Source organism: Salvia splendens, chromosome 4 (genome assembly GCF_004379255.2).
Source record: "Salvia splendens isolate huo1 chromosome 4, SspV2, whole genome shotgun sequence".
Lineage (NCBI taxonomy): Eukaryota > Viridiplantae > Streptophyta > Magnoliopsida > Lamiales > Lamiaceae > Salvia > Salvia splendens.
In genome coordinates this window covers 11,458,693-11,473,302 of record NC_056035.1, presented here as the reverse complement: position 1 = coordinate 11,473,302, position 14,610 = coordinate 11,458,693, and the positions used below count along the sequence as shown (strand labels likewise).

At 37.8% G+C, this 14,610-nt stretch overlaps 1 protein-coding gene across 1 annotated transcript; it reads right to left on the bottom strand.

The window, feature by feature from the left end:
• Positions 1 to 4,452: 4,452 nt before the first annotated feature.
• Positions 4,453 to 7,199, bottom strand: LOC121801523 (uncharacterized protein Os08g0359500-like). Its single transcript, XM_042201031.1, has 6 exons — positions 7,070 to 7,199; positions 6,177 to 6,363; positions 5,824 to 5,980; positions 5,686 to 5,726; positions 5,372 to 5,597; positions 4,453 to 4,742 (listed from the first exon to the last, which is right to left on the bottom strand). The coding sequence occupies exons 1-6, from the start codon at positions 7,072 to 7,074 to the stop codon at positions 4,657 to 4,659; spliced, it is 702 nt and encodes a 233-aa protein (XP_042056965.1). The 5' UTR covers positions 7,075 to 7,199; the 3' UTR covers positions 4,453 to 4,656.
• Positions 7,200 to 14,610: the final 7,411 nt, after the last annotated feature.

Here is a 14,610-nt window from a genome sequence, read left to right as displayed (position 1 = left end):
ATTAAAATAAAATATTTATCTTAGTTTTATCTAAATAATTGAGAATGTAACCATATAAAAATATTAACTAGCACTAGAAAGTAATATCATAATATTCAAATAAGGTATGGTGTATATTAATAATAATAGTATAAGATCTATTAAACTTAATCCCAAATAAATTAAAAGAAACAAAAAAGTGGATGAATAAATAGATTGGATTGCCCTTCATGGCCTTAAGGGTACTTTGGTCACGAAAATATTGAAAATAGCCAAAAAGTAGTTGAATTGATATTAACTTATAGTTGATGGATCTTAAAAGATATTATGAAATGTTACGGACCAAATTTGCTCATTTGAGATAGTTGATGTACTAAAAAAGATGTTCCCTCTTTTATTTTTTGTCTATAGGTGAAATTATTAGCCGCATAAAGCTTTTTTTTATAAAGAAAAATGCTCAAGCCTGAAAGGGAGACGAGCCAGAATTTGTTACAGAGAACATGTAAAAACAAAAGCCAACCAGCTAGAGCGACACACAAACCAAAAACAAAGACAAGGCCGCCCATGAAAAGTCCCAACAACAAACCTATAGAAGTGACAAAACAGACCAACACCAGCACAAAACCAGACAACTCGCTCAAGGATAAAGCTGTCAAACCTGAAGACCATTCCCCAGTTCGTTCAAGCTATGGGTGCTATCTTTTGCCTGGCCATATCCTCAAATCATTTAACTTTTCGAGAACTTGTTAAGGGGAGAAGGGAAAATCATGGCACCAACCCTGAGTCCAGAAGCCAAGCTGCCAGAAAAGTTTCCTATTTTTCAAAATCCCAGTTCGAATTCAAGCCTTGAAAAAACATCTTATTCCGAATATTCCAAATGGACCATGTAATGACATAAAACAATGTGTCATTTGTATGAACTTATGTGGCCCACGAGGTGTCCGATCCACGAGGGATCACATGAGCTGATAACCCACGAGGGGTCATGAGATGATAGCCCCCAAGGGACCGAGGCTAGTCCCACATGGATATCACCTAAGTTTAGATGGTTCATTATGGTATGATTCATTACACACCATTGGATATACTGCTCGCAACGTATTCCTCACTAAGTGTGCTTGCACACTCACACCCCTTTAGTTAACATTTTTCAGGTTAAGGAGTTGGCGACAAGGCAGCGGTCAATGTGGTCCACGATCTCCCAGTTTGTTAATTTGACTAGTAATCATTTTGGAATTTTGGGTAATATTACTTTTAATATTATTTTATTTTGAAACCACGTGGTTGATTGAATTGATTTTTTGGCGTTGTGACTTTAAAATAGTAATGTCTACGTTTCATAGTAATTGAGTCATTTTTCTATTTTAGGATGTTCCATAGTAATTGAGTTAAACTATGATAATTTTGATGCATAAGAGTGTCCACAGTGGGACTGCCGTGGCGGTCGGGGCGGAGCCGTGTGGCATGTGGCGGACGGGACGGCAGTTCCGCCGCGGTCTATTGCGAGGCGCAAAATTGCCGCTGGTTCATTTTCCCTATTGTTTTATTTTTTTATTTCTTTAATTTTTATCTATAAATATCTATTCCCAATTCATTTTTTCATTCCAATCTCTAATTATTTTTGTCCAATTATTTTTGTTCTAATCCACTTAAAAAAATAATAACAATTTAAAACGTGGTTGTGGCGTGGCTGGACAATTTTTTTGTGGCTGAGCCATGGCTGTGATGACGTGGCGGAAGTATTTTTTGTGACTGAGATATGGTTGTTCTAGTTTATTGTGGAGACTCTAATAGTACTCCCTTTGTAAACGACTCTACTACGGGAAATAGGAGTATGTCTTTTCATAACGTTATTTGTAATTGTGGGTAGTGACCTGATCTATGAGCTCACTTACTTCTAACCAACTTATTCAATGAACTATACCTTTATGATTATCTTTTGTTATGCATATACCATGTTTGTTGATGAGAAAATGATTTTGCTACTGTTTTAATATTTTGCATATTTATTAATATAGTATATTTTGGTAATGTTTCTCATTTATTAGGAATTGGGGCGCCACCCAAACTTTAGAATGTAATTATCTTTTTATGAGAAAATGATTTTGCTACTGTTTTAATATTTTGGTAATCTTGGTAATGTCTCTCATTTAATTATCTTTTTATTTTTAAATTAATTTAATTGCAGTGTTAACTTAAAAATTATTGAAAAAATAAAAATCTATAAGGTGATCAAAATCTTCTTTAACCATTTTGATTAATAAAGTTTCAGACTAACAATTTTTACTATCCTGTTTATTTTCAACATCATTGGACAAAATATTTGTTATTATAGAACATAGAAATATGATAAAGGGTATGAGGAATAATGACACTTGATGGGATCACAATAAGACTTTGTTGTAGATAAGACAAAACTCCATGAGAAGTCTACTTTTTGGGAAATATTAAAAAAGACAGGAAAAAAATGTATGTAAATTTCTAAATTTTTTCCAAATTTTAATTTTACATACCAGTTTTAAAATCAGTCCATAAATTACAAAATTATTCATTTACAGAATTAAGATTTATATTAAGCCATACTATTAGAAGTGAAATTTCAATTGATTTCAAAATCTGAATAAATTAACCATTAGATAATTTGTAGTCATATTCTAAAACTAATATACCAGAATTTGATAGAAAAAAATCTTTTGAAAAGTGAAAAGTCTCAACTGATTAATGTACTCCTTTTAAGACTAAAGTCTCATTTTGATCCTTAACATATTGCGATTTTACGATTTTGATCCAAAACATTATCTTTTGAATTATTCGGCCCCTTATAAATAAAAACGGGTCACATTTGGTTCGAATTTGATGGAACTATTAAATATTAACGGTCAACGTGGATTGACCCGATTTTGTCCCAATTAATCATTTTTAATTAATTCAAAAATGATAATAATTATTATAAATAAAAAAACTTTTATATTATAAATAAAAATATAAACCCCCCAGCATCTCCGCTGTACCATCACCTTCGGTCCATCTTCTGTCATCCCTCAGCCTCACCTTCCATCATCCCTCTGCCACGGCGTCCACCTTCCATCATCCCTCAGCCTCACCCCCTCCTTACATCATCTCCCTCGCCACCTCCGCCACGACGTCCACCATCCTCTTCTCGCTCAACTCAGCAATCAATCCCCCGTAGCTGTCACAATCGGGGACGCATCCCGCCCTCCCCATCCCTTTCAACACCTCCACCGCTTCCCCAAATTGATCGATTTTCGAAAGAGTCAGAAATAGGTAATTGCAGGTGCCGCAATCGGGGGTGTATCCGATCGATTTCATCTCCGATAAAATTAGCGACGGCGACGCCTTCCGGTGTTGCCGCAGCCACGATTTGAGAGGAGGAGGTGGAACTGCAGCGGGGGGAGGCAGCCGTAGCGGAGGGTGCCTGGACGACGGTGAGGGCAAGGGGGAGGTGGTCGATGGAGGGGTCGAGGGTGAGGGAGAGGAGGCGAGACGACGACTTGACGGTGAGCACCAGCGGCAGAACACAGGGAGTCGGAAGCCGGCAAGTCCGAGGAGAAATGCGGGTGCCGCGAAATCGAGGTGATGGTACGGCGGAGCTTGGCGGCGGAGATGCTGGGGGGTTTATGTTTTTATTTATAATATAAAAGTTTTTTTATTTATAATAATTATTATCATTTTTGAATTAATTAAAAATGATTAATTTGGTCAAAATCGGGTAAATCCACGTTGACAGTTAATATTTAACGGTTCCGTCAAATTCGGACCTAATGTGACCCGTTTTTATTTATGATGGACCGAATAATTCAAAAGATAATGTTTTTGACCAAAATCGTAATTTGTTAAAGACCAAAATAGGCCTTTAGTCCCTTAAAAATTATTAGTAGTTATTTTGATACTTTTTTGGAGGATATACACAAGAGAGTCACCTATTAAGAAGCACTTAAAAGGCTATCCCTTCCGCCCCTAAAAATTGAAACTTTTAGAACAACACAAATATGTAAAATTGATAAAGTAAGAGAGAAAGAAAAAATAGTACTATCAGTGAAAGTTCTTTAAATAGAAATTTTTATTTTTAAGGGTTGAACTAAAACAGAAAGAGTTTCTATTTTAGGAAATGGAGGGAGAAGTATTCATTAAATAGGCTTAAGAATATAGTACTCCCTCCGTCCATGAATAAATGTCCCATTTTTAACCAGCTCGGATTTCAAGAAATTGTTTAACTTTGTAAAAGAAAGTGGTTGACAAAAATTAGTGAAATGTGAAACTTACTTTTATATATTGATTTTAAAATAAAATGTGAGTGGGGTGAGTTAGTGAAATATATAAAGTCTATTTGCAAAATATAGTAAAAATAAAACGAGACATTTATTAGCGGCCAGACTAAAAAGGAAAATGAGACCTTTTACGGCGGACGGAGGGGTTAGTAGTCATTAAATTGGCTTTAGAGTACAACACAGATTGGATGGAAATATTGCTCTGCCCAGAGAGTACAATAAAATAAATTAGTTCAGAAGTAGTATAAAAATTCTGGCAAAGAAGCCATCACTCTCACAGAAAGCACACCTACGCAACAAATCATTAAATAAAAGTTGAAAACCGAAGCAGAATGTTAAAAAGTTGAAAACCAAAGCAGAAAACATGCAGTCTGTATCACATCCTCATTCATGAGCTCGGCAAGGGCTCTGCTTTATCCTTCGATGATTCTGGTTCTGCCTTATGAACAACCTCCCCCTCTGGTTTCTTCACCTCTGAGATAAAATGAGTAAGTTGTTAGGAATGGAAAAAAATTGAGCTCCAATTGCTAAAACACATGAGAACCAACCAGTGCTATAACCTATATCCCACACGGTATGTGACACGGCCAAAGTAAAACAGTAACACTACAAATATATCCATGATTGCAACTCTCTTCCACCACATCAGCATTTAGTTGTGTGTGTCTAGCAATAATAGAGTTTAGAAACTAAGGACATTTTGGTCAAGCAAGGTAAAAGAGAGATGGATACATCTACACACCAAAGAACCAACAATCCAAGCAGAGGCCACCTATCATTGGATGTTACAGCAGCACTTAAGCCCGAACATCAATGCAATGAGTCTAAGAAGTACAGATCAGTGCCTTGAGATACAACCATTTAACTTAAATACATATCAGGCATGTCTACATGCTTTGGCGCATATACACAATTGAGAAAATCAAAACAAATGGTATGCAGAAGGGGAAAAAACAAAAACAACAGTCTTGGCCAGCTGGCCCAAGAAAATAATGAATAAGAACATCATTCCACAAAAGAGTAACAAACTCAGTGCTAAGCAATTAACAGATTTTACTAAGCAAACATACTTGATAGACAAACAAACACTAAAGAACAAGTACCTTCATCGTCACTGTCTTCGAAGTCATTTCCCATAGCATCATCTCCGAAGCCTCCCATTCCACCCATGCCACTCATTCCACCCAAGGCGCTCATATCCATGCCACCCATTCCACCCATGCCTCCCATTCCACCCATGCCACCCATTCCACCCATGCCTCCCATTCCAGCCAAGGCGCTCATATCCATACCACCCATGCCGCCCATGCCACCCATATCACCAAATTTCTGTAGGATATACCCAAGTGGGAAAATGTTAAAAAGAGACAAAAATGCAGACCATATATCATCATATAAGAAACAGAAGTGTACTTACCGAGAAGTCCATACCACCTACATCTAAGTCTGATGGTGCACCTGATCAAATGGCATGACAGAAATAGATCAATTACATGTAGTAGAGTATATGAAACTTAGCTTTTCATTGCCAAATAATAGATAAAAATAATTATACCAGCAGCATCATCATCTTCATCTACCCATTTATCCCAATCTACTTTCACATAGTGAGGTGTCTTCTCATTTCCACGCAACAACTTTGTCCACCATTTCTTCTCAGCTTTCTCCAATACACAGACGATGCTACGCACACCTATGTTTATCTTGCACTCCTACAGAATGTGAACATTCAGCAACTATTATTCAGTCACGTAAAAGGCATGCTTCATTATTTACTGCTGGATGGATAATCATAAGCTGATCTAGTCCATAAGGGCAGTTAAGATCATTCGATAGGGACTAAACTACAGACATTCTTATCATTGGCTGTGTTTATAAGGTAAAAAAGAGAGACTTCTGGCAGCTCACCTCTGCATTGATCTTATCGAGTAGCTCCAACTTGAGTTCATAGAGGTTACTATCAGTCCCAGCAGCAGCAGAAAATGTAAATGTACCATCAGGGTCAACATTGACCTTAGGGTCTTTCGCATCTGCCAGAAGCACTGTGAGATAGATCTTGTCCTCCCTTTCAGCCCACTTTACTTCAGGGTGTCGGCTGTTCAATGTGAAATATTTTTTAGATAGTGGCTCAATTCCAATACAATGAGAATAGCAAGAAAGCAAATATAACTACTATTTGACATGAAATTTTGAAAACTCAAGTAAGTAAAATGCAAATATCAATATTAATTGACCAATTAGTTTAACAAAATTTTATATGCAGCATGTAGTTCCATCACCAAGTGCAGCATGTACTCATACCAACTTGTAACTCATTCCTGAAAACAAACACCCTTTACACATAATTTCTAGTTCCCTCATTCCTCATTTCCTGAACAGAACATATAGGAGTACTATATACTCAGCAAAGAAAAAACAGTGGCATACAAACACAAATACCCACTAATTAAAAAATACGAATTCTTCTATTTGACAGCTAACCTACACAAAGCAACAAGCTCTAAACAGCCCACGAAAAACTAGATAGTACAATTAAAACCGGCATAAACATTATCGCCTCTTAACTTTCACATATCGAACAATAATGAATTCAATTTTCTCGTCATCAAACGCGAACATAAATAGATAGAAAAACTAGCTAAAATCCAACCAAACATATCCTCCAAAAACCGAACCAAGATCACAAAACAAATAAGAATATGAAGTAAACAGAAAAGCTACACAATTCGACTACAACGATCAGCATCACGACGATAAGGAAATAAAAAAGTTGTAAACGTTTGATGAATAACAATTCAAACCTCATATTCGAATCTGAGAGAGATAGAGTAGAAAACCCTAGAGAGGAAGAAATGGAGAGTGAGAAAGTAAAGACTACAGAGAGTAGAAACCCTGCTCCCAACTCGTTCTTTATACCCTTGAAGTGAAATAATTTTGGAAGCCCTCACACGTGATAATAATATCTCTATATCAATTTAAACAGTGTAGATCTCAACGGTATATCTTGGGCGGCCCATTACACTCCTTTAATGGGTATGAATGCTGGGTTCTTACATAGATAATTGTTTGGGCTTTTTTGCTTTTTAATTCATTAAAATATACTTTTAATTAATGTTAATTTTATACTAGTCAATACAAATATACTACTCTCTCCGTTTTATAATAATGGAGACATTTCTTTCTCACATGAAAATTAAAAAAAATTATGTTAAAATGAAGAATAAAGTAGGAAATGAAAGAGATAGACCAATGAAGAGAGAATAAAGTAAGAGAGAGTAAAAATTGCATATTTCCCTTTTACTAAAAAAGGAAATGACTTCACTACTATAGAACGTACCAAAATATCAAAATGACTCTACTATTATGAAATAAAGGGAGTAGTACTTTTCATGGCCCTTATATTTTTCACTCATATAATGATTTTGAGAAAAAGAATGCTTAACACTTTTAATATATTCTCAAGAAAAATCGCATATTTTACAATTATATTTTGTAGAATAAAGGCCAGAAAGTCCGTTGTGAAAACTAGGGGTGTCGAAACAGGTACCCGCAATAGCAGTCCTGCACTGTGACAGGTATAACCCGATACCCGACTCGGGTATCCCGCACCCGACATCGCGGGTACCCGACCCGAAGTACCTAACCATGGTTTTCTTTTCTTTTTTTTAATCTTATTTTTTGTTGTAGGGAGGCGGCGGCGGCGGATGGAAAATTGTGGAATTAAGAATCAAGAACACAAATTCACAATTTAAGATTCAAGACTATATATATAAACTTTTACTGCACGAAGCAGAATTCCTTCCTAACAATTTTGAAATTAATACAGAAGTTAAGAATCAATCCAAGATATATGTAATATGTGTATTAGAGCAGCAAGTGATAGGAAAAGGAAAAAAAAGATGAAGGAAGATAAATAGAATGGGATTATGGGAAAGACGGAAAACAGGAAATACAATAGAAAAAAAATAAAAAAAAATCATGACTTCCTGAACTAGCACAGGCTAGCTGGTGGAGACGTCGCCGACTGCGGATGCGGGTGGAAGGAGGTGGCGGGTGTGTTGAATATTGGACTCAATGTATTGGAATTGGTCCGGTTCTACATTAGTAATTGGCTTGCCATCTGGTGTCTTGTTAGGCAACTTGGTATTCCCTATCTAATGAACTTTGTGTTCTTTGGTGATTAGGAATGCCTTGTAAGCTATGATGAAGCAGCAGTGGACCAAGGCTCTCCTCTGTGTCTCCTGATGTAATCTAAAGGTGGAGAATGTTGAATATTGGACTCCATGTATTGGAATTGGGCTGGTTCTACATTTGAGCCCAAATGGAATTAGTGAGGCCCAAATGTGAGATGAGGCTCGTTACATTAATTCACTTACCTGAGTCCTTCGATGGCCGCCATGTGTGCACTCCACGCGGATCATGAGTTGGAGCTGTTGGATGTGGGATGTGTTTGTTTGATGAGAGATAAGTCTCTCGACCATTCATTTTCCCTCTTTCATTCTTTTCAGCCTCTCTCTCTCTTGCGATTTGCTCCGCCTTCTCTCTACTCTCTCTCTCTTTCTGACGACGGTACTTTGCAGGTCATCTTCTCCGATCTTCTGTTCTCACCGATGATTCTCGGTTTTAGAGAGGTTATTCGGTGTAGATTTTGAGTTGGTATCTGCTTCGGTTTTCTACTCAGATCTATGGTGTTGTCTGACCTTAGGGTTAGATCTGGGTGTGATCTGAGATGTTCTTAAGAGATCTTGTCGTGTGTGGCTGAGATTCAAGTGTTAGTGGAGATCCGTGTGTAGAGTTGGCCGTGGTGAGCGGTAGTCAGTTGGATCTAGAGTTTACTGATCCTTGACGGTCAAGTCCGTTCAACGGTGCTCTCCTTGTGACAATCAGTTGAGATTTGGGGAGGTCCAATGCCTAGTGCAGTCACTGCTGTGACCTGAGCCATATCCTTCAAACTCTCGGTTTTCTGTATTTTTTTGTTTCTTGACTTTAGATCCTTCTGGATCGATAGTTGGTTTACTAACTCTTCTACTTGAGTGTGCAGGTGATACCCGGAGTGATGTCGGGTAGTTCAATCCAGTGATAGGATATGAACTTAGATAGGGCTTTTCCTTGTATCATGTACTTTGTAGTAGTTCTGAGTTGTGTAAGCATCTTTCATATCTTGGCTTGTATCCTCTGAGATTAGCCATCTCAGTACGCAGTGTAATACAAAAGAGGTCCTAGTAACTAGTGTCATGGTGGTCTGATCCCTACAGTGGTATCAGAGCCACGGGGGGATCACCGTGGCACGCTAGGTCACTAAAATAAGGAGGTGGGCTCGTCAGAGTAAAGCTGAGCCTCCGGTATATGCTCTGAGGTAAGTTGGGTGCTCATGATCTAGGACCTCGCTCTGGTATATTGGCTTAAAACCCTAAAACTTTTACAGCTTTCTAGTTTTAGGTGTGGGCAGTTGTTTCTGGTAGTCGCCGCTGACCGCGGTTTAGGCTTGTTTGCTCTTGTTTTTTCGCATGATCTATTGTGTTTTACAGCTTTCCTGCTTCCGTTGCTCTTCTTGCTTTCTGAGTTATTTTTTCTCAAGGTGTGTATCTCAGAGCTCTAGCTCTGTGTCTTGAGTGAATTACCTATCCACCTTGAGCCTTAACTGCCTTGAGTGACCCCCTGCGCCCCCATACATTGGGTGATTGCGAAGTGTAAAATCCTCTTGCCGGGGTACACGTGGCAGATAGAGATGAACACATCTTTGGACTTGATCTGTGTGCCTGAGATCACCTTGAGATTGTTTTTTCTGTGTGTGCGCCTGCTGTAATCTACATCTATGACTTCTTGCATGAAAAGTCCCTGCATATCTGTTCTTGGTGGGCTCTCTGTGACTTCTTTGTTTAAGTCCACTATCTATGTTAGTAGGGTTAAGTGTTGTGCCTTATTTGTGTTGAGTTCTTTTGTGTGTGTAAAAATCTTCTTCAAAATGACTCAACCTATTGGTATTATTCCTTTTAATGGAAAAAATGATTTTGTTATCTGGAAACAAAAAGTTAAATGTATCTTGATTCAACAAAAAGTTTTCAAAGCACTTGAAGGGACTATCCCTGATACTGAACCTGCTGAGAAAATAGCTGAAATGAATGAATTAGCTAGATCCACTATAATTCTCAACCTTTCTGATTATGTGATTAGAAAGGTTGGGACCATAGAGTCTGCTACTGAGATGTGGGCAAAACTAGATACTCGGTTTACTAAAACCTCTATGTCATGTAGGATGTATCTTTTTGAAAAAATGTTTAAATTCAAATTGGATCTTACTAAGGACATAGATGATAATATTGACCGCTTTTAAAAACTTATCCAAGACATTAAAAGGTCTGGGGATAAAACTATTGATGAGTATATCAGCATTGCCCTCGTGAATGCTATCCCCGATACATACAGTGATGTTAAAGCTGATATCAAGTATAGCAGGGATAGTGCCCATCTAGACCTTATAATCGGTTCTTTAAAATCAAAGGAAATTGAACGTAAGGAAAACTTTGATAGTAAATCTTCTCAAACTAAAGCCTTAAATGTTAGAGGAAGGTCTCAATCTAGGGGGTGGCAAGAACTCTTATGGGAATGGTAAGAAACAAGGCAGAGGCAGGTCTAATTCTAAAGGCAAAGACCCTAAAGCTAAAAAAAAGTGTTTTAATTGTGGTGAAGTTGGTCACTATAAAAAGGAATGCACCAGACCCAAGAAAGGTAAAAACCACAACTATAACAACCAGTTAGAGTCTGTTGCTAATCTGGCTAAGGATAATGGTTCTGATGGTGTGTGTTTTATGAACCATAATCTGGTTTCTGTCAATACTGCCTCTGAGTGTTCCTTTACCAGTAGTGATTGGCTAATTGATTCTGGATGCACCTTCCATATCTCTCCTTTCAAAGAATCGTTTTCTGATTTCAAACCTGTTGAAAATACTTTTGTGTCAATGGCAAATGATAAGAAGTGTCAAATTCTTGGCACTGGTTCTGTGTGTTTGAAATTCAGTAATGATTATGTGCTCAATTTAAAAGATGTGAGATATGTGCCTGACTTGTGTTGTAACCTGCTCTCCTGTACCTATTTAGAGCATAATAGGCTTGAGGGTAGACGGAGACAGAGGGTTATGAAAATATGCAAGGGTGCTATGTGTTTGTTTAAAGTTGTTAAGAGGTGTAACCTCTAGTTTGTTCTGCTCAGTCTATGGCTTGTTTGAGTAATCTTGCAAATGTGGTCAAGGTTGATAGAACCATGTTGTGGAATAACAGACTTGGTCATAAAAGTGAAAAAAGGTCTTAATATTTTGAAGAAAAATAAGCTTTTACCTGAAAATGAGTTTCAAAACAGTCTACCTTTTTGTGACACTTGTGTTCTGGGCAAACAACATAGAGTCTCCTTCCCTACACCTATGACTGAGAATACTAGTCATAGTGTGTTAGAATACCTACACATGGATGTGTGGGGTCGGTCCAGCCTCTGTTTGTACTCATTCAGGGTCTGTGTATTTTCTGTCAATAATTAGTGATTTTTGCAGAAAAGTTTGGTGTTTTTTAATGAAACAAAAGCCTGAAGTTTTTGAAAAGTTTTTGACTTGGAAAAATCTTGTTGAAAATCAAATTGGAAAAACCATTAAGGTCATTATGACAGATAATGGTCTTGAGTTTTGTAATTCCCAATTGGATGCTTTGTGCTCCAAGTATGGAATTAAAAGACACAAGACCACTCTTTATACCCATCAGCAAAATGGAGTTTCTGAAAGGATGAACATAATTCTTTTGGAAAAAGTTAGGTGTCTTTTGTCTAAAAGTGGTTTGTCTAAAAAATTTTGGGGTGAAGCCTTACTCACTTCAGCTTACCTTGTTAATAGGTCTCCCTCTGTTCCCTTAAAAGGAAAATGTCCTGAGTCTATTTTCACAGGTAGAAAATTTGCTTTATCTCATTTGAGAGTCTTTGGTTGTAGTGCCTTTATCCATTCCAAAACTGACAAGCTGGACCCCAGATCCAAGAAAGGGGTGTTTCTTGGATACCCTGAGGGTGTGAAGGGTTATAGGATCTGGAATATAAGTGAACCTGGGTTTAGGGTCATTATAAGTAGAGATGTTGTCTTCAATGAAGATGAATTCCCTTGTCTTAAACATGCCCCTGAACCCTCTCCAACAAGTGCTGACAGTGAGCCTCAAATTGAGGTGGAGTCCACTGACACTCTCACTGAGGTGGAGTCATCTCAGGATACTCCAAGTGAGGTGGAGCACTTCTGGAATTCCAGTCCCATTTCCCCTGAACCTGAACCTGTTCCTGCCCTTGTTGACCAAGTTAATGAAACTGTACATGTTGATAACCCTGGTCCAGATTTGCAAAATTACCTTCTAGCTAGAGATAGAGTCAGGAGAAACATATATCCTCCTGATAGGTTTGTTGGTTTGGTAAATTTAATTGCCTTTGCTTTTAATGTGCATGAATCTGATGGGGATGAACCTCAGTCTTTCAAACAGGCTCTTAAATCTAAGTTCTGGAATTTGTGGCACAAAGCCTTGGAAGATGAAATGTTTTCCTTAAAAATTAATTGTACTTGGTTGCTTGTTCCCTTGCTTGCTGGTGCTTCTGTGGTTGACTGTATGTGGCTTTATAAGATTAAAAATGAAGAGGATGGGGTAGATTATACTGAAATTTTTGCTCCTGTTGTGAAATATACTACTATTAGACTTATACTTGCTCTATGTGCTCACTTTGATTGGGAATTGAAACAAATGGATGTTACAATTGCCTTCTTGCCAGGTGATTTAGATAAACCTATCTACACGAAACATCCTGAGGGTTTTGTTGATCCTAAATTTCCCAACCATGTTTGCTTGCTTAAAAAGGCTTTGTATGGCTTGAAACAGTCCCCTAGACAATGGAACATCAAGTTTAATTTTTGTATGCAGAAACTTGGGTTTGTGAGAAGTATGGCTTGAAACAGTCCCCTAGACAATGCATGCTTGCATGTGAAAAATCTTGATAAAGTTTCTGTTTTCTTATTGCTATATGTAGATGATATGCTGATTATGGGACCATGCCTTACGTCTATTAAGTCTGTGCAATCAGCTCTGAGTGAAAACTTTGACATGAAGGATCTTGGTGAAGCTCAAAAGATATTGGGAATCAATATCTATAGGAATAGAAATGAATCTGTTCTGGTCCTTCACCAAGAACCATATGCGCATAAGATTTTGCAAAAGTTTAATATGTCTGCTGCTAAATCTGCTCATGTGCCTTTAACTGCTCATTTTCTGTTGAGTAAAGATTTGTGCCCTAAGTCTGATACTGATATTGTTGCCATGAAAAAGGTGCCTTATGCTAATGCTATAGGTTCTGTGATGTACTTGATGGTTAGTACTAGGCCTGATATTGCTTATGTTGTTTCTTGTCTTAGTAGATATATGTCTAATCCTGGACCTGTGCATTGGGAGACCCTAAAATGGCTTCTTAGATATCTGAAACATACTGCAAAGTATGGTATGTGCTTCTCTAAATGTGATAATGGTGTTGAGCTATGTGGTTATGTGGATTCTAACTATGCTAATGACAGGGACAAAAGAAAGTCCACTACTTCCTATGTATTTACCGTGTGAAGGTTTTGTATTAGTTGGAAATCTCAGTTACAACACATTGTTGCTCTCTCCACCACAGAGTCAGAATATATAGCCATCACAGAGGCTATGAAGGAAGCTATTTGGTTGAAGGGAGTTCTGTGTGAACTTAAATTCTTGAAAGTTATTCCTGTTGTGTATTCTGATAGTCAGTCTGCTATACAATTATGCAAAAACCCTATATTTCATGATAGAACTAAGCATATAGATGTTAGGTTCCATTTCATTAGAGATGTTGTTGAAAAAGAAGAAGTTTTGCTCCATAAAGTGTATACTGATAAGAACCCTGCTGACATGGGTACCACGTGTTTGCCTGTTGATAAATTGCTCACTTGCATTAGGAGTTTGCATTTTGATTGTAGCTAGCATGTGCATGTCCCGGGGGTAATAAGACCTTGTTGACACTGAGCTTTGTCTCTTTGGAGTCACAAGGCAATTAAAGTCCTACATGACTAATTGGCTTGCCATCTAGTGTCTTGTTAGACAACCTGGTAATCCCTATCTAATGAACTTTGTGTTCTTTGGTGATTAGGAATGCCTTGTAAGCTATGATGAAGCAGCAGTGGACCAAGGCTCTCCTCTGTGTCTCCTGATGTAATCTAAAGGTGGAGAATGTTGAATATTGGACTCCATGTATTGGAATTGGGCTGGTTCTACATTTGAGCCCAAATGGAATTAGTGAGGCCCAAATGTGAGATGAGGC